We start from the raw sequence: 23,510 nt of genomic DNA, 5'->3' as shown, positions 1-23,510 counted from the left end.
CATGATCAAGATAAAAGGTAGTACCTCTCAAGTGAGCATGTAGAGTTATCGTAGATCCTGGTATCTACTATTTGTATCTGCAGAATCGAGCTATTAGTATTTCGACCCCGCATTTCTAACCAATATATTTTTTCTCTATTATGTCTACTACACGTATTTCTCTCTAACACACACACATCCCAAGGTAGCAATCCGTAGCAGCTGTCTAACTCCCGGGTACCTATTTACTGCTAGGTGAACAAGTGCATCAGGGTGAAAGAAATTCACCTTGATGTTTCATTTGAAACTCATTTGTTTCCGCCTCAGCAGGGAGTCAAACCCGGGCCCTTTGGACTACGATTCCAGAGCGCTGTCCACTCTGCCGCAAGGCCCCTGAAATGAATGAATGAATATGTGTGTGTGTGTGAGTGTGTGTGTGTGTGCGTGTGTGTGTGTGTGTGTGTGTGTACTCACCTAATTGAGCTTGCGGGGTTGAGCTCTGGCTCTTTGGTCCCACCTCTGAACTGTCAATCAACTGAAATGTGTGTGTGTGTGTGTGTGTATTCAGCTAGTTGTGTTTGCGGGGGTTGAGCTTTGCTCTTTCGGCCCGCCTCTCAACTGTCAATCAACTGTTTACTAACTACTTTTTTTTCCCACACCACACACACACACACACACACACCAGGAAGCAGCCTGTGACAGCTGACTAACTCCCAGGTACCTATTTACTGCTAGGTAACAGGGGCATTCAGGGTGAAAGAAACTTTGCCCATTTGTTTCTGCCTGGTGCGGGAATCGAACCCGCGCCACAGAATTACGAGTCCTGAGCGCTATCCACCAGGCTACCAGGCCCCGTGTGTGTGTGTGTGTATGGGGGGGGGGGGGGTTGTATTCGTTCGTACAAACCGTCCTCCCTGTAGACAGTTCGCTATAATACTAAACATAGTACATTAACGAAGTGCATCGTTAGTATATTAATACACTAGTTACCGCTCTTACACTTCCCTCCCCAAATAATCTCCCGAAACGAAAATTAATTTCTTTTAACTTTAAGTTCACTCAAGTCTGGCCAGTTCTTATTATTTCGTTACATGTTCTGCACAACTGTGGTCAAGATAATCCAATACTTCTTGTAGAGCGAACACCTTTCAGGAAATTAGGAATGACGGGAGAGGCACTCAAAGTAAACAGAGCAGAAGATAACGATTTATGATATAAACCAATTAGAACACATTCTCCCAACACTAAGTCTGTGATTGGTCTGTATTATACGAGTTCAGAACCAATACTTTGAGCTGTGTAACTACCTGCGACACTCACGACTATTGGAGGAGTGTTGAGTGTCTTAACTCTAAGACACTTAGACTCTAAGACACAACACTTATTTTTCACTGGAAGACACACACTCAACACTGACTATCCTCCGTGACGTGTGTCTCAACATCAATACCCTTGAACAAATACACAAGGGGCCGTGGTTATCTTGAGGTTATCTTGAGATGATTTCGGGGCTTTTAGTGTCCCCGCGGCCCGGTCCTCGACCAGGCCTCCACCCCCCAGGAAGCAGCCCGTGACAGCTGACTAACATTCAGGCACCTATTTTACTGCTAGGTAACAGGGGCATAGGGTGAAAGAAACTGCCCATTATTTCTCGCCGGCGCCCGGGATCGAACTCGGGACCACAGGATCACAAGTCCAGTGTGCTGTTCGCTCGGCCGACCGGCTCCCGTGACGAGGACGAACCTACGTCCGAGAGCATCCTAGACGTTGCCTTAATCGACTGAGCTACGACATGGTAAAAAAAAAGTTGAAACCAGAAGTTCTACTGAACTTACTTGGATCCTGCAGCCTCTCCGAGACACAAACCAGAGTTTTACACATCTCCCCCCTGCACTCGAGCTATGTCAATAGGCCGTTCTACCTCTTCGCCCTTACTTCATTACACACAGAAATCACAATAGTGTGATGTATCAAATGAACAAATCCACAAGGGCCGTTCATTTGATGCATCTCGCTATTGTGGTTTCTGTGTGTAATCAATACTCTTGTAGTTATCCGGAGGAGAAAACCCCACACGCTGCACCTACCTTAAGGAACGAGGACCAACAATGACTACCAAGTGCTCACATCAAGTCGAACTTTATCAATATTATGACTACCTTCCAAGACTGAACTTTTGAAATTAAAACTGGACACCACGAACATCAGACCCTTTATATTATGCAGCGCTAGCAAGGAAGCGCTAACACCCTTCCCCCCAAACTCCTGCCCCTATATTACCAGGCTGGTACGTACGAGAGTTTTAGGGAGTAACCTGCAAAGGAATACTAATGAAACTGAAGTTCAAGTCACTGAAGTAAGGCTGGAGGGACATGATCACAACTTAAAAAATATTCGGTGGAATCGAAAAGGCAAAATAAAAGTGGAGTTGGCGGCCCTAGGACCAGTAGTCCCCGTTACGCAGTGGTAAAGCACTCGCCCGGCGCTTCGCGAGCGCTCTGACCTGGGTTCGAGGCCTTAACTGTAGCCTCTGTTCACCCAGCAGTGAATGGGTACCTGGTTGCTAAACGATTTGGCGGGTCGTATTCCAGGGATAAAAATTAGGATTAAGGACCTGTCCGATACGCTATGCGTGCTAATGGCTGTACAAGAATGTAAGAACTCTTGAATATATATATAAATAAATAAATAAATAAATAAATAAAGAGGGTGTCTCGGTGCCCCTAGACGACAGGAATTTGATATTTATCCAGAATTATATTATTGTAACTGCGTGTCGTGCAAAAAAAATCAATAACAAAAATAATCGGATACAAATGGAAACAGGAACGTACCTTAATTCAGGTGAAGTTGTGTCCGCGATGAGCTCAAAAAGTCTTACCTGTAATGAATGAAAAAGTATTTATTAATGTGCATAATGAAATTCCTGCACACACAAGATAATCATATGCCACATATATAACACATGAATGGTCACAGCCACCATTCTACGCCTAGAAGAAGAGCTACGAGCTACGTAGCTCTTCTTACGTAGCTAACGTAGCTACGTAAGACCTACGTAGCTACGTCTCCGCAAGTGGCGGACACGTAGGTCACCCTTGAGGGTCGAGGTGATGCTTACCTTCTCCTGAAGGATGGTTGTGGTGTCCGTAGTGGGGTCACACAAGGGGGGTCAGCGCTATCCGTAGTGGGGTCAGACAAGGGGGGTCAGCACTATCCGTAGTGGAGTCAGACAAGGGGGGGTCAGCGCTATCCGTAGTGGGGTCACACAAGGGGGGTCAGCGCTATCCGTAGTGGGGTCACACAAGGGGGGTCAGCGCTATCCGTAGTGGGGTCACACAAGGGGGGTCAGCACTATCCGTAGTGGGGTCACACAAGGGGGGTCAGCAATATCCGTAGTGGGGTCACACAAGGGGGTTCAGCACTATCCGTAGTGGAGTCAGACAAGGGGGGTCAGCACTATCCGTAGTGGAGTCAGACAAGGGGGGGTCAGCGCTATCCGTAGTGGGGTCACACAAGGGGGGTCAGCGCTATCCGTAGTGGAGTCAGACAAGGGGGGGGTCAGCGCTATCCGTAGTGGGGTTACACAAGGGGGGTCAGCACTATCCGTAGTGGGGTCACACAAGGGGGGTCAGCGCTATCCGTAGTGGGGTCACACAAGGGGGGTCAGCACTATCCGTAGTGGGGTCACACAAGGGGGGTCAGCGCTATCCGTAGTGGAGTCAGACAAGGGGGGTCAGCACTATCCGTAGTGGAGTCAGACAAGGGGGGTCAGCACTATCATTAGTGGGGTCAGACAAGGGGGGTTAGCACTATCCGTAGTGGGGTCAGACAAGGGGGGTCAGCGCTATCCGTAGTGGGGTCACACAAGGGGGTCAGCGCTATCCGTAGTGGAGTCAGACAAGGGGGGTGAGCACTATCAGTAGTGGAGTCAGACAAGGGGGATCAGCACTATCCGTAGTGGGGTCAGACAAGGGGGGTCAGCACTATCCGTAGTGGGGTCAGACAAGGGGGGTCAGCGCTATCCGTAGTGGAGTCAGACAAGGGGGGTCAGCACTATCCGTAGTGGGGTCAGACAAGGGGGATCAGCACTATCCGTAGTGGAGTCAGACAAGGGGGATCAGCACTATCCGTAGTGGGGTCAGACAAGGGGGGTCAGCACTATCCGTAGTGGAGTCAGACAAGGGGGGTCAGCGCTATCCGTAGTGGAGTCAGACAAGGGGGGTCAGCACTATCCGTAGTGGGGTCAGACAAGGGGGGTCAGCACTATCCGTAGTGGGGTCAGACAAGGGGGGGTCAGCGCTATCCGTATTGGGGTCAGCCAAGGGGGGTCAGCGCTATCCGTAGTGGGGTCAGACAAGGGGGGTCAGCACTATCCGTAGTGGGGTCAGACAAGGGGGGTCAGCACTATCCGTAGTGGGGTCAGACAAGGGGGGTTAGCACTATCCGTAGTGGGGTCACACAAGGGGGGTCAGCGCTATCCGTAGTGGAGTCAGACAAGGGGGGTCAGCGCTATCCGTAGTGGGGTCAGACAAGGGGGGTCAGCGCTATCCGTAGTGGGGTCAGACAAGGGGGTCAGCGCTATTCGTAGTGGGGTCAGACAAGGGGGGTCAGCACTATCCGTAGTGGGGTCAGACAAGGGGGGTCAGCACTATCCGTAGTGGGGTCAGACAAGGGGGGTCAGCACTATCCGTAGTGGGGTCAGCGCTATCCGTAGTGGGGTCAGCCAAGGGGGGTCAGCACTATCCGTAGTGGGGTCAGACAAGGGGGGTCAGCACTATCCTTAGTGGGGTCAGACAAGGGGGGTCAGCACTATCCGTAGTGGGGTCAGACAAGGGGTGTCAGCACTATCCGTAGTTGGGTCAGACAAGGGGGGTCAGCACTATCCGTAGTGGGGTCAGACAAGGGGGGTCAGCACTATCCGTAGTGGGGTCAGACAAGGGGGGGGGGGTCAGCGCTATCCGTAGTGGGGTCAGACAAGGGGGGTCAGCGCTATCCGTAGTGGGGTCACACAAGGGGGATCAGCGCTATCCGTAGTGGGGTCAGACAAGGGGGGTCAGCGCTATCCGTAGTGGGGTCAGACAAGGGGGGTCAGCGCTATCCGTAGTGGAGTCAGACAAGGGGGGTCAGCACTATCCGTAGTGGGGTCAGACAAGGGGGGTCAGCACTATCCGTAGTGGGGTCAGACAAGGGGGGTCAGCGCTATCCGTAGTGGGGTCAGACAAGGGGGGTCAGCACTATCCGTAGTGGGGTCAGACAAGGGGGGTCAGCGCTATCCGTAGTGGGGTCACACAAGGGGGGTCAGCGCTATCCGTAGTGGAGTCAGACAAGGGGGGTCAGCGCTATCCGTAGTGGAGTCAGACAAGGGGGGTCAGCACTATCCGTAGTGGGGTCAGACAAGGGGGGTCAGCACTATCCGTAGTGGGGTCAGACAAGGGGGGTCAGCACTATCCGTAGTGGGGTCAGACAAGGGGGGGGGTCAGCGTCAACACTATACTCACCACGTGGTCGCGAACACAAACAAAAGCGGTGTTGCCAACATTCACCAATCACTCACAATGAATTAAATCTCTAACACGAGACGAGAAACACTGTAAGAACTTAAAGTACCCAACAAGTACAAGTCATTTTGCCACAACAATAAGAGTCAATTTCCACCTTTTATATTCCAGCAAATCACTAAACTTTCTAAGACCTAACATTTTGTAGCGGCGAGTTCCGTCTTTCTGTGTTACATATTCTCCACAATGCACTTGCTGGACACAAAACTAGTAACACAAATACTGGCAACCGTAAACCACAACACTAAATTGCTACTCCACACACTAGTGCTAACTAGCCTGGAGTTTTTGAAGCACCTCAACATCCAGTTTTCGTAACTCGGTGTGACCGAGCACTTGGGAGGATTTTGAGACACAGTCACAGTGTCACAGTATCACAGTGTCACAGTTATCACAACACAGCCACACTCGTCACCATTGAGGTTACACTGGCCTGACCAGCCACACTAGAGGGCCCAGACCGTCGCCCTAACCAGGTTTCCAATGAATCTGTTAATAAAGCCATTTAAAGCCAGGAAGCGTTTCATGGCAGCCCGGCATCAAAACATCGACCAATTCCTCACCTCACTTCATGGGTTCGAATCACATTGCAGTAAGTATTTCGACCTATTAATTTAAATGGGAATAAATCAACCGGTCCTTGTAAACACTGGCTGGACTCGCCTTGACCACCCGACAATTCCCAGTTGTTGGCGTACGAGAATTTCTAGAGAGTTTGCTCACTCTGTATTTTGGTACTTATTTGTACCGCAAAAATGGTATATTTTAAAGCTATTATATTATAAGGCACTGTTTTAACACCCTTGTTAAATCTACATGTAAGGATATCAGCCTGCGAACTTATCAAAGTTGACATTTCAGTCTTTATTCCATGATAACATGAGACTTAGTATTGTAATGTTGATAACAAACTATATCTTTCTACCGTTCATAAACAGGAACACTGTATGGTCTTTGGGACCTCTATAGCAACACTGTATGGTCTTTGGGACCTCTATAGCAACACTGTATGGTCTTTGGGACCCTCTCTATAGCAACACTGTATGGTCTTTGGGACCTCTATAGCAACACTGTATGGTCTTTGGGACCCTCTCTATAGCAACACTGTATGGTCTTTGGGACCTCTATAGCAACACTGTATAGTCTTTGGGACCTCTATAGCAACACTGTTTGGTCTTTGGGACGTTCCTTTAACCCGAGTAAACAGTCGAGGAAATGTATTCCTTTACCCCCAATTTCTTGGAGAAAGCAGAATGGCAACGTCGCCTTTGTTGTTGTCGTAGTATTGAGTTAGATTATGAGTGAATGGACGCTTTGTAACGACGAGTCTCATTGGTCAAGCCACCACTCACCCCTTTACATAAATCTCTCTGCCATATATAAACAAAAATATAATATTTTTATGAATAAAAATTAAGGTATTTAGATTTGTGACCAAGAGAGAGATGACCCTACATCTGTGCTTATGAGTTTATTGACCTTTCATTTAAATGATATAACGTGTGTTAATGTTACGTATTGGCATTGGGATGTCAAGGCAGAGACGACGTGACGTCACACACAAAACGTTACCTTGATGGTCATTGGCCACTAATCAACAACACAAAAATGATATTTTTTTTCAAATTAAAAATGGTTTGCAAACATTTACATTTACAAATAGAGTTGGTATACTACAAGACCGACCTGTAGGCGGTCTCGAGCTCATTGTTGATGTGACGATGTGCAGGGAATTTTGTAACTAACTCATGAAGATTTGTTTAGTTAAATGAATTTTGGGGTTCAGTCCCTGAGCCCCATTACTCGAGCCTCTATAACCCTTAATTTCCAATATGCCTACAGGAGGTGTATGGGGTGCATAATAAATTAACTAAACAAGTTAACATGCTTTATACGAATAGTGGTATCAAGACCTAATTACACATCAATATACAAAATAAACAGGAGAATTAGAAAAATCTATAATTCCTTTTCATTTAATATTGCTGACAGCTGGTAGACAAAGTGATATGGATATAGGGACTATGTGACGTGTATATGATTCCTGATAACAATTATTATTAAATTAAATAGGTAACTAAATACATTACTAATTTAGTTGATCAAATGTATGTATAGTATAGCTGTATATTGTTTAGTCTTATAGTTTGTTGATATATAGTTTAATATGTATAATTGACCAAATAATTATGTAAGAGAGAGAGAGAGAGAGAGAGAGAGAGAGAGAGAGAGAGAGAGAGAGAGAGAGAGAGAGAGAGAGAGAGAGAGAGAGAGAGAGAGAGAGAGAGAGAGAGAGAGTCAGTCAGACAGACAGACGGACAGACAGATAGACATACATACAGACAGACATTCAGACAGACTTACGTTACAAATATAGCAGAAATGTGTAACGCCCGATCATGTTACTACAGCAGAAAGTGTCGTCGTTTGGGTGCAAGAATGCTGGCCCTTCAGAAGCATCGGCCTCCACTCCCCTTCACCAAGTTGGATATGAAATGTGGAGCCAAAAGTCCAGAGACTTTAAAATTAGTTTGATTATTACTGTATTTTATAGTATCCCCATCTCTGCTGTCAAAACTGTATTGGTCCAAACATTCAGATCTGATAGAAACGAACTTACTGACTCCCAACGACCTGAAAGTACTAGTATAAAAAGCTATGATTTGTTCAGATCTGAAACCTACATCTATGGACAGCACAAAACGTCCACTAGACTGTGCGACACAGTGGTTGCAAGGATCAGGTTGGGTTACCGTTACCTGTGGCAGGTGGCTGCAGGTGACGGGTCTCCCAATCCTGAGCACTCCAGTTGCAAACTCTGTGAGCAGGAACTACGGCATGATCTCCCGCACTACATCACTGAATGCCCAGTTATTAGACCTTTCAGACCAGTTGGCATGAGGTACCTGGAGCTTTGCAATTACTTTATTCACTCTCGTATTCTTGAAGATATCCTCACAGTATACCCAAAATTTGCCAGTGCAGGCTATTAAACACATGGCCCTGTATGACTAACCATCCTGCGAGATAGGGACTTGTATTACCACTGCTACCTTATTCACTCTTGTGTTGTTGATATCCTCAAAAGTCTGCATCCGAAGTCTGCCAGTGCAGACCGCTAATCACATGCCTCTGTATGACTAACCATCCTGTGTGATGGGGATTTTATAGCATCACCTAGTTAGCTTTTTTGACACACTGTACTCCACTTCATATAGTCTAGGGTAGCTGCACTAATGCAGATGTACCTCATAACTTAATAAAAAAAAAAAAAATGTATTTTATATACATGCAGAACTGATCTTCATATGGTAAATTTGGGTTCAGAGCACGGCCTTTTGATTCCAGTGATGTAGATAGTGTGAGGGAAAATAATTCCAACACACTAAGGGTCCCCTTCTTCCCCTGGAAGAAGGGGGACCCTTAGCCTCGGAGGAAAGCACACATAACGCATTAGAGGGAATATTTAGGTCCCCTACAATGCAGTTTCTGTGTGTTTTTTCTCCTACCACCCCCTTCCTTTTATGTTTCGTTGCGCTTGATTTGATATTTAAAGTTCACAGGATGTACATTGGTTGATACAATGTGCGCTTAAAGGTTATGGATCTCTTGGAGCTCCTTCGCTTCCAGACAGGAACCGAGGACACAGCATATATATATATATATATATATATATATATATATATATATATATATATATATATATATATATATATATATATATATTGTGACGATAATCTCCTTCAAGAGATTGAGCCTGCTCTTCCCTCCATAATTACGTCTTCACAATTATATAAAAAGACTATGGAAGAAATGTCCAACAACGACAACAACACCAGCAAGGCTTGCCAGGGTGAGCAAAAACGTATGCAGCCAGCCACCTGTTCGAACTCCAACCACCAAACTTCCCGTTGATCGCTACGGCTCCGCTGATTGGTCGCCGGTCTGGCTGCACCTGCCTCGCCCCCCCCCCCAATACTACCTGATGTCTGGGGTCGCCCCAACATCAGTCCTCAGAATGTTCAGTGCTTTCGTGGCCAGCACTCCTCCCAGCTAGACGTTAGCGTGTACTGAGAGAGGTGGTGGCTTTAAGCCAATATTCCAGCACCTCCCACTTAACTTTTATTGCACTTCTTGTTATTTTGCCTTAACGTAACTTTTCATTGTGTCATTTAATTATTCTTATTATTTTGATTGATTTTATTATAAGAATTTGTTTGTGCATTTTATTCATGTTTTGATTTATTTAACGTAATTAAAATTTCATTGTTAAAGTTTTACTTGTGTTTTGTGTGTCTTCTCCTTACCTTACCACAGACGAAGTTCCAGTTTTTCTATTTTTTTTTATAACTATGTGACGAGGCCATACCCCTAGCCTTAAACAGCCGAACACCAACGCGTTACCGTCACAAGTTATATGGGGGCCTGTCCGGGAGCTTCACTCAGGTACTGGTGCCAAGTGGTAATTTATGGTAAGCGTATTTAACTTTGTTAACGTAGCTTTACTATTTTTCATTCAATTTCATTTTTTATAAGGTGCGGTGTATTGTGCATTACGAGAGTAACATATAGTGAAGGTGAGACAACTTTGGATTACGTGGTGACTGTAGGCCTCAGTCATACTCTTAATTGGTCATCTCTCCCTCCTTGTTATTACTCGTATTTACCATCTATGTCCCTTGAATATTTCTCATTCTGACAGATCATCATATTGGTACCCTGGTACTGTGGTCTGCCCCGGGTCAAGAGTACCCAATCTTCTGCAATCTGACTGTAGGAGGACAAAGAGGGCCATAGTTCCTCTAGCTCGAACTTTAGTTGCTGAATTGGGACCTCAGCAGCAGTTCTCGTCACCAGTTGACACCTCGCACCCCTACACGTCAGTCAGAGATGATGATACATACAACGGTAGGGAATTAGCTTATTTTTTCAGAGCACAAAAGTTCGCTAATTCTGTAAGTATCATATTAAATTCAGTAGGAAAAACTTGCTTTATGTCCTTTAGAGACTTGGCAAGGTATGCCTACATCCTTGGACTACCAATTTTACTTTTGAAGCATTTAACTGTTTCATTTGTTTTCGAAACTCTGTTTCATTTGTTAGTAGGATTTTCTTGCCCTTATTCTCTTACATGAGTACCGGGTACAAGATTTCCTGCGCCCTTGATTTAATTTAATCATTTAATATCTTTCACTTAACGTTAATTGTTAAAGATCACACAGGATAGGTACCAGTTGCCACGTTGTCCTGTTTCTGACATTTCATTATTGAATATTCGTGTACCTTTATTTGCTAATTTCACCATGTTTCGTCTCCAAACTTTCCGTGCAAATCCAGCAGGTGAAATAGGGACTTTAAGTCGTGCCAAGAGGACTGAATTACAAACTCTTGCACATGAGTATCAACTAGAAGTTCCCTACCAAGCCAACAAAAATGACCTACACAACCTGTTGCTGGATTACTATTTAGAGCAAGGTAAGATAGACTCTGAAACTCATGAAACTTACTATATTGCAGATAAAACTGACTTGGCAACGATGAAACTTAAACTAGAGCTGGCTAAGATTGAACGTGAGCAGCAAAGGGAAGCCCGCGAACAACAAGAACGAGCGGCTGCCATAAGAAGGGAAGAACAAGAACGCGAAGCTGCTTTGAGGAGGGAAGAACAAGAACGAGAAATCACCCTCAGAGAACGCGAAGCTGCTTTGAGGAGAGAAGAACACGAACGAGGACTCGCCCTCCAAGAACGTGAGGTTGCACTACTCCGTGAACGTGAACGCTTACAGCTTGAAACCAAACAACGCGAGTTGGAAATACAACGCGAACATGACAAGCAACAAGCGACTCTGGCTCTTGAGTGTCGTCAACGGGAATACACGTTGGAAACTTCACACCTCGCTCAACGCCAGCAAGCTACTGCCAATCTTCCCGTCAGTTTTAATATATCACATGCAAGTAAGTTAATGCCATCCTTTGTAGAAGCAGAAGTTGATGTTTTTTTCACCACCTTTGAAACCCTTGCTAATCAACTCAGTTGGCCTGTCGACCAATGGGCCACACTTCTCAGAGTCCATCTTACAGGTAGAGCTGCAGTCACACTCAGTACTTTGGCGTCTGAGAATGACTACTACACTCTGAAACAAGCAGTGTTAGACGCCTACCTACTTTCCACAGAAAGTTATAGAAGGAAATTCCGTGACCACCTGAAGGCAAGTACCACTACCTTCCTTGAGTTTGCTAACACGAAACGGAGGTATTTCATGAAATGGCTGGAAGCAGCACATGTCTCTACTTTTGCAGAACTCGTCAACCTGATGCTTGTTGAAGAATTCTTGAGACGTGTGCCGCCTCCTGTCCGCCTCTACTTAGCAGATAAAGAAGAAACCGACTACCTGAAGTGTGCTAAGTCGGCCGACACTTACAGCCTCATCCACCGGCTGACACCTGAACCATCCTCCAGTAAGAAGTCGTGGTACAGTTACGAGAAGGTGAGCCCCGATCAAGCTGGTTCACAACTGTACTGCAAGTATTGTAGACTCTAAGGACATACCATAGACAAGTGTGGTAAGTCTCAATACAAGGGAACCACTGACCAACAACGACCCAAACCAACTCCTCCTAAGTCCGGTAAGCCTGTGATGAATGTTGGTGTTGATGTTAATGATCTTTCTCTTTTCAGTAACCACCTGTATACTGGAACTGTCTCTGCCAACGGTTCAAATCCGGAGGGACGTTTCAAATTGAAGATCTTGAGGGACACAGCGGCTCTACAATCGATCATCTTGAAGTCGGCTGTGCCCAACATAGTCTACACCGGGGAAACAGTCTTCATCACTGACCTCACTGCTACCACTCCATACCCTCTCGCCAGAGTCCACCTGGATTGTCCCTACGTGAACGGGGAAGTCCAAGTCGCCGTCAGGGAAAAGCCTTTTCCCATGCCTGGAGTGCAACTTCTCCTAGGCAACGACTTGGCAGAAGACCTGCAACCGACCAACCTGATCGTCATGGACAAACCCCAGGTGTGTAACTCTGTGCCAATAAATCCTATTCTTGAGTATGTTCCAGCAGAGGTTCAAGAGAGTGATGAAGTTTCTCCTCCGGTTCTCGTGACCACCCGTGCACAAGCCGCACGTCCACAGCCAGCTGACTCTACTGCTACCGCTGTCCCTCAAGATCCTCAGAAACTACCCCCGCATCTGACCAAGTTGGAGTTCCGTAAGTTGCAGAGGGAAGATCTTACTTTAACACCATTGTTTTTCCAGGCTGAGACTCAACCCGACAGTATTCCTGGGTTCTTCCTAGAGAACGACTTGCTCTACCGCAGATATAGACCCAGTAAACTGAAGGAGGAGGACGATTGGGCCAACACCGAACAACTTGTGATTCCCACCAGCCTGCGGCCCACTATTCTACACCTGGCCCACGGAGCATTCTCCCACTACGGCTTCAACAAGACTTACCATGGGATTCGTCAAGACTACTACTGGCCAGGTATGGTAAATAACGTCAAACAGTACGTAAAACAGTGTCATACATGTCAGATGGCAGGCAAACCGAACGTCTCCATTCCCAGAGCCCCACTGATTCCCATACAGGTGCCTGCGGAACCTTTCCACAGACTCATAATAGACTGTGTTGGTCCTTTACCTCGGACCAGTTCAGGTAACGCCTACATCCTAACCATCCTGTGTCCTACCACCAGATTTCCCATAGCAGTTCCAGTGAAGAACATCACGGCTGCTACGGTTATCAAACATCTATTGAAGATCTTCACTCAATACGGATTTCCCAGGGAGATTCAAAGTGACTGTGGCACCAACTTCACCAGTGATCTCTTCAAAAGGACACTGGAGGAGTTCAACATCAAACAGGTATTGTCCAGCCCCTATCATCCTGCTTCACAGGGTTCTCTTGAACGTAGTCATCAGACCATCAAAGCACTCTTGAAAAAGTTTTGTAGTGAAACCTCGAAGGATTGGGATAAGCAGATTGACCTTATAATGTGTATTTTCAGAAGTCTCCCCAATGAGTCCCTAGGAGTATCTCCTTATGAGATGCTCTACGGCCGTAAGTGCCGTACTCCCCTTAAGGCTTTCAAAGACTCTCTCAGAGATGCCACCTTCAGTGAGCATCAGAATGTGCCCCAGTTTCTTCAAAACCTTCAGCACATTCTAGAGAGAGTCCACCGCTTTGCCCATGATAATCTATTGAAAGCCCAGGTGAGAATGAAGACTCATTACGACCAGACCAGCAAAGTAAGAAAATTCAAGCCGGGAGACTTCGTCCTTGCCTATTTTCCTATCCCAGGTTCACCTTTACAAAACAGATTTTCAGGACCCTACTGCGTCAAAGAGTGCAGAAACAACAACACATACGTCATAGAGACTCCAGATAGGCGGCGGAAGACCCAGCTGTGCCACGTCAACCTCCTGAAGCAATATAATGGTACTCCTCCCACTGTCTTGATTAATTGTTCTACCTTCACAGAACCCTACATCCACAGTGAGACCATCCCGGCTTCTTCTCCCGAAAGCACTGACAAGGAGTCGGCGCTTTCTAATTCCAAAATCCTTAATGATCTTCCCAAATGCTTTCAGGATAATACTCGTGCTCCTATGCCCTCTTCTAATTCCACTCTCACCTCGTCAGATAAGCCCTACATCCTCCATGTCGACGCCAATGGTACCGACGTTGGTGGTGTCGTGATGCAGCAACGAGGCGAGAAGAATACACCTGTCAGCAACTACTGCTACAAGGAACGACGGAACAATTGGCAAGGAGCTACTCTTCCTCATCCTGAAGCTTCAGCACTTCACTCCACACCTGAAAAGTGCTCGGTCCACCATCAATACGGACCACACCACCCTACACCTCCTGCAGCACGCCCACTTCTCATCTCAACGTCTTCTACTATGGGCTTGCTAACTGCAGAAATTCAACCTGGAGACACGCTATACCAAGAGTCTGACAACATCTTAACCCATGATCTCTCCAGAGTTTATGAAGTAGAAGCAACTCCATCCATTACTCCACCACATAACGACGTACTTCTTCCAGAACCGCAGGCTTCGGGGGAGAGTTGTGACGATAATCTCCTTCAAGAGATTGAGCCTGCTCTTCCCTCCATAATTACGTCTTCACAATTATATAAAAAGACTATGGAAGAAATGTCCAACAACGACAACAACACCAGCAAGGCTTGCCAGGGTGAGCAAAAACGTATGCAGCCAGCCACCTGTTCGAACTCCAACCACCAAACTACCCGTTGATCGCTACGGCTCCGCTGATTGGTCGCCGGTCTGGCTGCACCTGCCTCGCCCCCCCCCAATACTACCTGATGTCTGGGGTCGCCCCAACATCAGTCCTCAGAATGTTCAGTGCTTTCGTGGCCAGCACTCCTCCCAGCTAGACGTTAGCGTGTACTGAGAGAGGTGGTGGCTTTAAGCCAATATTCCAGCACCTCCCACTTAACTTTTATTGCACTTCTTGTTATTTTGCCTTAACGTAACTTTTCATTGTGTCATTTAATTATTCTTATTATTTTGATTGATTTTATTATAAGAATTTGTTTGTGCATTTTATTCATGTTTTGATTTATTTAACGTAATTAAAATTTCATTGTTAAAGTTTTACTTGTGTTTTGTGTGTCTTCTCCTTACCTTACCACAGACGAAGTTCCAGTTTTTCTATTTTTTTTTATAACTATGTGACGAGGCCATACCCCTAGCCTTAAACAGCCGAACACCAACGCGTTACCGTCACAATATATATATATATATATATATATATATATATATATATATATATATATATATATATATATATATATATATATATATAATGTGTGCTACCATCCACAGAGTATCGGATTGGTCCTACAAGTACATAGAAGTTGTACTTATTTATAGAAAAAGTTATAATGTTATATAAATACCGTCTGAACAATATTGTTCCAGCAATCTGTGTTATTTCAAAATCCTACTTAGGACCGAAATAGTGCCAGCGATCATCATAACATTATTTTGTATAGTATTACTAACGGTAAACCACCGTTGATAACGGCAGGTCGCCAAGCCTCCCCTTGGCCTAACGGAAGGTCTCCAAGCCTCCCCTTGGCATAACGGAAGGTCGCTAAGCCTCCCCTTGGCCTAACGGCAGGTCGCTAAGCCTCTCCTTGGCCTAACGGCAGGTCGCCAAGCCTCTCCTTGGCCTAACGGCAGGTCGCTAAGCCTCTCCTTGGCCTAACGGCAGGTCGCTAAGCCTCTCCTTGGCCTAACGGCAGGTCGCTAAGCCTCTCCTTGGCCTAACGGCAGGTCTCCAAGCCTCCCCTTGGCCTAACGGAAGGTCTCCAAGCCTCCCCTTGGCATAACGGCATGTCTCCAAGCCTCCCCTTGGCATAACGGCAGGTCTCCAAGCCTCCCCTTGGCCTAACGGCAGGTCGCCAAGCCTCCCCTTGGCCTAACAGAAGGTCGCCAAGCCTCCCCTTGGCATAACGGAAGGTCTCCAAGCCTCCCCTTGGCCTAACAGAAGGTCGCCAAGCTTCCCCTTGGTTTAACGGAAGGTCTCCAAGCCTCCCCTTGGCCTAACGGCAGGTCTCCAAGCCTCCCCTTGGCATAACGGCAGGTCGCCAAGCCTCCCCTTGGCCTAACGGAAGGTCGCTAAGCCTCCCCTTAACCCAGAAGGATTCCGTTGCTACCCCTGAAGTTGTATAAATCTTTCAAAACTGCACAATTCAGCAAGAGCCTGGATTATGGGCGGAGCTTTGGGCCAGAACACCTTTCCTTGTGATGTTGATTGTGATGTCATTCCTTGATGATGATTGTGATGTCTGAACAGTGACGTGGACATCTTCAAGAGCAAACTGGATAGTTTTCTTCAAGAAGTGCCGGACCAACCGGGCTGTGGTGGGTATGTGGGCCTGCGGGCCACTGCAAGCAACAGCCTGGTGGACCAAACTCTCACAAGTCAAGTCTGGCCTCGGGCCGGGCTTGGGGAGTAGAACAACTCCCAGAACCCCATCAAGCAGGTGTACAGTGAGTAACAGTGTCAGCCAACCGTCTCAGTGACACGTGGTCCCTCTGGTTACTGCTGTCTCTGTCTGTCTGTTTCTGTCTCCCATTTGTCACTGTCACAGGTTCACCATAGGCAACGTCACCGTCTAAGATGTCACAACAAACCCGAGTGCCGTCTTGGGCTTCGGCAACAAACATGATAACATGATAACTTTCTTAACATGATAACAAATTGGTTAAGTTATTCTTATCCCAATTTCACGCATCCTGCTATAAACTGTAGGCTTTAGTGCGGTCTGAAGGGTATAGAGGTGGGCGGGGAGGTGTTGCTGGGCGGGAAGGTGTTGCTGGGCGGGGTGGTGTTGCTGAGCGGGGAGGTGTTGCTGGGCGGGGTGGTGTTGCTGGGCGGGGAGGTGTTGCTGGGCGGGGTGGTGTTGCTGAGCGGGGAGGTGTTGCTGGGCGGGGTGGTGTTGCTGGGCGGGGTGGTGTTGCTGGGCGGGGAGGTGTTGCTGGGCGGGAAGGTGTTGCTGGGCGGGGTGGTGTTACTGGGCGGGGTGGTGTTGCTGGGCGGGGTGGTGTTGCTGGGCGGGGAGGTGTTGCTGGGCGGGGTGGTGTTGCTGGGCGGGGAGGTGTTGCTGGGCGGGGAGGTGTTGCTGGGCGGGAAGGTGTTGCTGGGCGGGGTGGTGTTACTGGGCGGGGTGGTGTTGCTGGGCGGGGTGGTGTTGCTGGGCGGGGAGGTGTTGCTGGGCGGGGTGGTGTTGCTGGGCGGGGTGGTGTTGCTGGGCGGGGAGGTGTTGCTGGGCGGGGTGGTGTTGCTGAGCGGGGAGGTGTTGCTGGGCGGGGAGGTGTTGCTGGGCGGGGAGGTGTTGCTGGGCGGGGAGGTGTTGCTGGGCGGGGAGGTGTTGCTGGGCGGGGAGGTGTTGCTGGGCGGGGAGGTGTTGCTGGGCGGGGAGGTGTTGCTGGGCGGGGTGGTGTTGCTGAGCGGGGAGGTGTTGCTGGGCGGGGACGTGTTGCTGGGCGGGGAGGTGTTGCTGAGCGGGGAGGTGTTGCTGGGCGGGGAGGTGTTGCTGGGCGGGGAGGTGTTGCTGGGCGGGGAGGTGTTGCTGGGCGGGGTGGTATTGCTGGGCGGGGTGGTGTTGCTGGGGGGGAGGTGTTGCTGGGCGGGGTGGTGTTGCTGGGGGGGAGGTGTTGCTGGGGGGGGGAGGTGTTGCTGGGCGGGGTGGTGTTGCTGGGCGGGGAGGTGTTGTTGGGCGGGGAGGTGTTGCTGGGCGGGGTGGTGTTGCTGGGGGGGGAGGTGTTGCTGGGGGGGGAGGTGTTGCTGGGCGGGGTGGTGTTGCTGGGCGGGGAGGTGTTGCTGGGCGGGGAGGTGTTGCTGGGCGGGGAGGTGTTGCTGGGCGGGGAGGTGTTGCTGGGCGGGGAGGTGTTGCTAGGCGGGGAGGTGTTGCTAGGCGGGGAGGTGTTGCTGGGGGGGGGAGGTTTTGCTGGGCGGGGTGGTGTTGCTGGGCGGGGAGGTGTTGCTGGGGGGGGGGAGGTGTTGCTGGGCGGGGTGGTGTTGCTGGGCGGGGAGGTGTTGCTGGGCGGGGAGGTGTTGCTGGGCGGGGTGGTGTTGCTGGGCGGGGAGGTGTTGCTGGGCGGGGAGGTGTTGCTGGGCGGGGTGGTGTTGCTGGGCTGGGAGGTGTTGCTGGGCGGGGTGGTGTTGCTGGGCGGGGAGGTGTTGCTGGGGGGGGAGGTGTTGCTGAGCGGGGTGGTGTTGTTGGGCGGGGAGGTGTTGCTGGGCGGGGAGGTGTTGCTGGGCGGGGAGGTGTTGCTGGGCGGGGAGGTGTTGCTGGGCGGGGAGGTGTTGCTGGGCGGGGAGGTGTTGCTAGGCTGGGAGGTGTTGCTGGACAAAGCACCACCTCCTCAGCAAGCCAACCAGCCACTGTCAAAACTAACCAATCACAGAAATACTTTATGTTTACGATAAAACGATTATGTTTGCAATTTCACGTTAAAATGATAACGCTTAATACAATAAAGTTCCCACACGAAAACAAAATTGTATTTTGTTTGCTCTATAGCTGAGTTACTCAATAACAACCTCACTTTTGATCAAACTTAAGTATTTTAGTTTAGTTTGCTCCCTTCCTCTATCCATCACATTTCCCTCTCTCCATTCTTTACTCCGTTCCGTTCTCTCCTGTTTCTGATCTTTTCCTCTACCGCTCTGCAATAACTCTCTCGGTAAATTCTGAAAACTTATCCACCGGTTACTGCTCTCTCTGTCTGTCTGTCTCTGTCTCTCTCTCTCTCTCTCTCTCTCTCTCTCTCTCTCTCTCTCTCTCTCTCTCTGTCTATCCCACCCGCTCCCCAGGCGACAATCTGCATATGCCAGGTGCAGGTCATGCATACGAACTCCCCCATCTCCCCATTCCTCCCCCTCACCCCACCTTTTATAACTTCCCCAATCATCGAACTTCTCTCGTCCCCCCATCCTTCTCTTCCCCATCTCCCTGTCTCTGCCACGCCCATTGGTGCCCCACAGTCACTTTATTTCACCCATTGGTGCCCCACAGTCACTTTATTTCACTCATTGGTGCCCCACAGTTACTTTATTTCACTCATTGGTGCCCCACTGTCACTTTATTTCACTCATTGGTGCCCCACAGTTACTTTACTTCACTCATTGGTGCCCCACAGTTACTTTACTTCACCCATTGGTGCCCCACAGTTACTTTACTTCACTCATTGGTGCCCCACAGTTATTTTACTTCACTCATTGGTGCCCCACAGTCACTTTATTTCACCCATCGCGGTAGTAATGATCTCCCCCCCCCCCCATATCTAGCTGCACTGATCCAACGTCCTATTCTTAATCCCCCAACTATTCTTTTCCTCTTTCTATACTAACTTCCCCCTTCGCCTCTTTATTATCGTCTTCCTCTTCCTGCCTTTCTCATTCTTCTTTTCCATCCCCCCCCCCCCTTCCTTAATCTCCTCCATACCTGGAAAATAAAGAGTATGAGTAAGAGTCGTTCAATAAAACTCGCGGCACAAACAGGGCAGTAAAGCTGCGTGCTGGAGCAGCACCAGCGACCATTTGGATCCCGGATGACGGAGAGGGATTGGCGCCACTCTGATTCTTGGGCGCTGGAGCCGAACTGGCGCCTCCTTGGTGCCAGGATGTTGCAGCAGTTCGGTCGCTCTCTTGCATCCTGGGCACAGGAGGTGGACTGGAGAGGCTCTTGACTCTTGCACTAGACCCCGCACATAGTTCTTGGAAGATAAGACAGGACTTGAGGTTAGATTTGAGATGATTTCTTAGCGTCCTCGCGGCTCATTTTGTTCCTGAATAATAGTCATTGTGTGCTTTTGTTTGTTTAATGTTAGAATTTTGCTCGCAGGTTTTTTGGTTCCTGAATTATGGAACAAAGGGACGGTTCCCTGAGACCCTATATATAGTTCCCGGAGCAGGGCACGCAGCCCCTAGTTGCTGGAGCAGGGCACGCAGCCCCTAGTTGCTGGAGCAGGGCACGCAGCCCCTAGTTGCTGGAGCAGGGCACGCAGCCCCTAGTTCCCGGAGCAGGGCACGCAGCCCCTAGTTGCTGGAGCAGGGCACGCAGCCCCTAGTTCCCGGAGCAGGGCACGCAGCCCCTAGTTGCTGGAGCAGGGCACGCAGCCCCTAGTTGCTGGAGCAGGGCACGCAGCCCCTAGTTGCTGGAGCAGGGCACGCAGCCCCTGGTTGCTGGAGCAGGGCACGCAGCCCCTAATTCCTGGAGCCCCCTTATTTCTCCGTATTTGAAAGAATATCCATTCTCAAAATTTAGGAATGTCTACGTGCAAAGGTGTTCGGGAATTTGGTGTTGATCGCCTGCGGTTCCACAGAGATCAGTACTATTTTTCCTTTGACCAATCAGATGCAAGGTAAATTGTGTGTATACCTTTAAAACCTGGGTAACCCACATACATAATCGAGGTCAATGCACAGTAGTCCCAAGTTGGGCACAATTTGCGGGGTTTTTATTTCCTAACCTGCAGCAATTTGATTTTAAGATATTTGTGGTTATTGAAGACCTAAACTCCTATTATTATTAACATCTTAAATTATTAACAGAGTCTTATTATTATTAACATCTTTATTGACAAAATTTAATTACAATTTTGCCGAATCTGAGGATTTCAATTAAGTCCTATTGAAGTGAGGATAATGGTGGTATTCACTGTCACGCAGGACAGAGGGTCATACACAAGACAATAGGTCTAAACTGTAGGCTGTAGCACATATATATCATGGTTACAATCAATGTTTTAATGTATACTTATGTGAAATCCAGTTTCTATTGTGCACTGCCACACAAGGGCAGGGATGGGTTCATAAGAGATGCAAGTTAAAAATATTAAAATAAAATTCTTCTTCATTCTTTAAAATGGACAAGCAAGTTTTGGATAAATTGTTAGGATGTCGTCCAGTACACCAGATTCAATGAAATAGTTACACAGTTGGTGGTACAATAGGCCAGGAGGTCTAAAATCTTTTACGGGTTCACATTCAACAATATAGTGTTCTAGTGAATGCATTAAAGATTTGTCACAAAGTTTACAATAAACGATTGTATAGCTCTCGGAAACGTTCTGGAGAAGAGTCACAAGGAGCATTTAAAGTTAATGGGTTAGAATTTATATATACGTCATGGTATGAATTTCGGGGGTAAATAATATAAAGCCAGAGTCAGCTTAAAAATAATGTGAGAAGACTAAATAATTCGGTGATGATATATTTAGAGCTAACCTTTGTTAACTGCCACCAGAGAGTCGCATCAAAGGCTTAGTCAGATTAACTTTCAGAGTATCAGCTTGGAAAAATGTTTTAAAAACTGTTCCCAAACGTGCGAGATGCCCCGTGTGTAATATACAACAGCTCTATAAAATATGAAAGGTTCAGACACATGTTAATAAATAGCCCCGACCCCACTGCATCTAAGCAAGGCATGAGGGGGATTGGCGCCGCTCTTGGCGCCAATTCAGGTAGCGTCTACTACAGTGCCTACTGCTAGCGCCTACTACTAGCGCCTAGTTGGCGCCTACATCATGTATTAGGTACTGAACAGGCCAAAACTGCAATGAAAATAGGTAAAAGGAATAAAATCATTATGTAAATCAGATAAAAAATTGTAAGATTTTTTTAAAACCAGCAAAATTGAAAATGTGACACCTTACTTTGTGGACTCATTTCACCGGTTCCAAGGACCAATTTCCTCAGGGCCCGGTCTCTGATCAATGTTCCTGGTTGGTGGTCAAGTCAATCAGGGGCTAGATTCACGAAGCAGTTACGCAAGCACTTACGAACCTGTACATTTTATTCAATCTTTGGCGGCTTTGTTTACAATTATTAAACAGTTAATGAGCTCCGAAGCACCAGGAGGCTGTTTATAACAATAACAACAGTTGATTGGCAAGTTTTCAAGCATGTAAACTGTTTAATAAATGTAACCAAAGCCGTCATCGATTAAGGAAAGATGAACACGTTCGTAAGTACTCACGTAACTGCTTCGTGAATCTGGCCCCTGGCTTATAGACTCAGCATCACGCAGCCTGAAGCGTGAATCTCAGCCGAGTTGGTCAGGCATTCTTTGGAGGTGTTTTTAAACTTCACTTTTATATACCACGAGAGGTTAACTAGTTGTCTTAATTATGTGTAAGGAGTGTTGAAAAGTCTTAGTCCAGTGATGTTGATATATTTATCTCTCAGGGTACCTATTGCAACATTGCTTTTCAACGTTTCAACTTGACATGTCCTGCCACGTGTCCTGGCCTCATGTGGCTATTAATAGCCATCCATCAGTCTCAGGAGACTACGGAGTTGCTCTCTGGTTGTCGGCCTAGAGTGGCCTCTCCAGGGCGCAAAGCCAGGGTAGGTTGATATGGAGAAGAAGCTGTCACCCATGCAGCAGCTCCCCCTCTTCAAGGCACCTTAAGTCTCCAATGGAAAGGCAAACGCCAATACGATTGGTTCCAGCGCCGTCGCAGGAACAGACAGAACGAGGTTGATGGCAACATCGAACTGCCCCCAAGGGCTCCAGCTCCGGAGGTTACCTCGAAGTTGGTAAAAGAAGACACAGGGACCTCAAACCCAAAGGCCGCCGTGGTCGGGACCGGAGAAGAACCGCCCCATCAAGGGTATATTTGGAACCAGCCCCTTTAATATTTTGCGTGTTTAATTATTCTTTATCTCTCCCGCCTGCGCTGTTGAGAATATAAATGTAATAATTTAAAAAAGTCCCGGTAGAGTACACCGCCCCGTCCTGAAGCCCCAGCTAAAAAAAAACATGAAACTCAAAAAGGTTCAGAAGTTTGCCACGAGACTCATCCCAGAATTGCCATGTATAGGGCATGAAGAAAGACCGAACGAAATAGACTGTGCATCGCTAGTTAAGAGGATGGAAAGGTGAGACATGATATGCAGGCGATGAGTCACAATAACGTGGCTGAAGTATGTTGACCAGACCACACACTAGAAATTGAAGGGACGACGACGTTTCGGTCCGTTCTGGACCATTCTCAAGTCGATTGTGATGAGGACAGGTAGGGACAGGCATTAAATAGGCAAGAGAGAGCTGAGGAGGAAAGTCAGGTGTAGGGGATAGTAGTAATGAGAACTGCAGCAGGCCTATTGGCCCATACGAGGCAGCTCCTATTATAACCACCGAAGGAGATAGTAATAGGAAAAAGATATGATATGATACATATATATAAAATACTTTAGGGGATTGACAGAGAAAAAAAGAAATGTCTCAATAAATACCAATTGATCAATTCCACCCACAACTCTTAGGATAAAATCAAACTTTTCAAACACATCTATGGCAAGTCTGCTTTTGAAAATTCCATCCATATGGGTGGAATTTTCAGAAACAGATTAGCTATAGATGTGTTTGAAAAGTTTTATTTTATCGTACGAGTTGTGAGAAAATTGAATAAA

General features: G+C 47.6%; 2 protein-coding genes across 3 annotated transcripts in view; one reads left to right on the top strand and one right to left on the bottom strand.

Moving 5' to 3' along the window:
- The window catches only part of LOC138349825 (uncharacterized), a 237,692-nt gene that overhangs the window by 130,087 nt on the left and 84,095 nt on the right, over positions 1-23,510 (top strand). The gene's annotated exons all lie outside the window — the stretch shown is intronic.
- Positions 16,842-19,745, bottom strand: LOC138360712 (uncharacterized). Its single transcript, XM_069320331.1, has 2 exons — positions 19,537-19,745; positions 16,842-17,640 (listed from the first exon to the last, which is right to left on the bottom strand). Exons 1-2 carry the CDS (start codon positions 19,743-19,745, stop codon positions 16,842-16,844), a joined length of 1,008 nt encoding a protein of 335 aa, XP_069176432.1.

Source organism: Procambarus clarkii, chromosome 8 (assembly GCF_040958095.1).
Source record: "Procambarus clarkii isolate CNS0578487 chromosome 8, FALCON_Pclarkii_2.0, whole genome shotgun sequence".
NCBI classification, from domain to species: domain Eukaryota; kingdom Metazoa; phylum Arthropoda; class Malacostraca; order Decapoda; family Cambaridae; genus Procambarus; species Procambarus clarkii.
The sequence above is the reverse complement of the archived record's forward strand: the minus strand, read 5'-3'. Positions and strand labels throughout refer to the sequence as shown.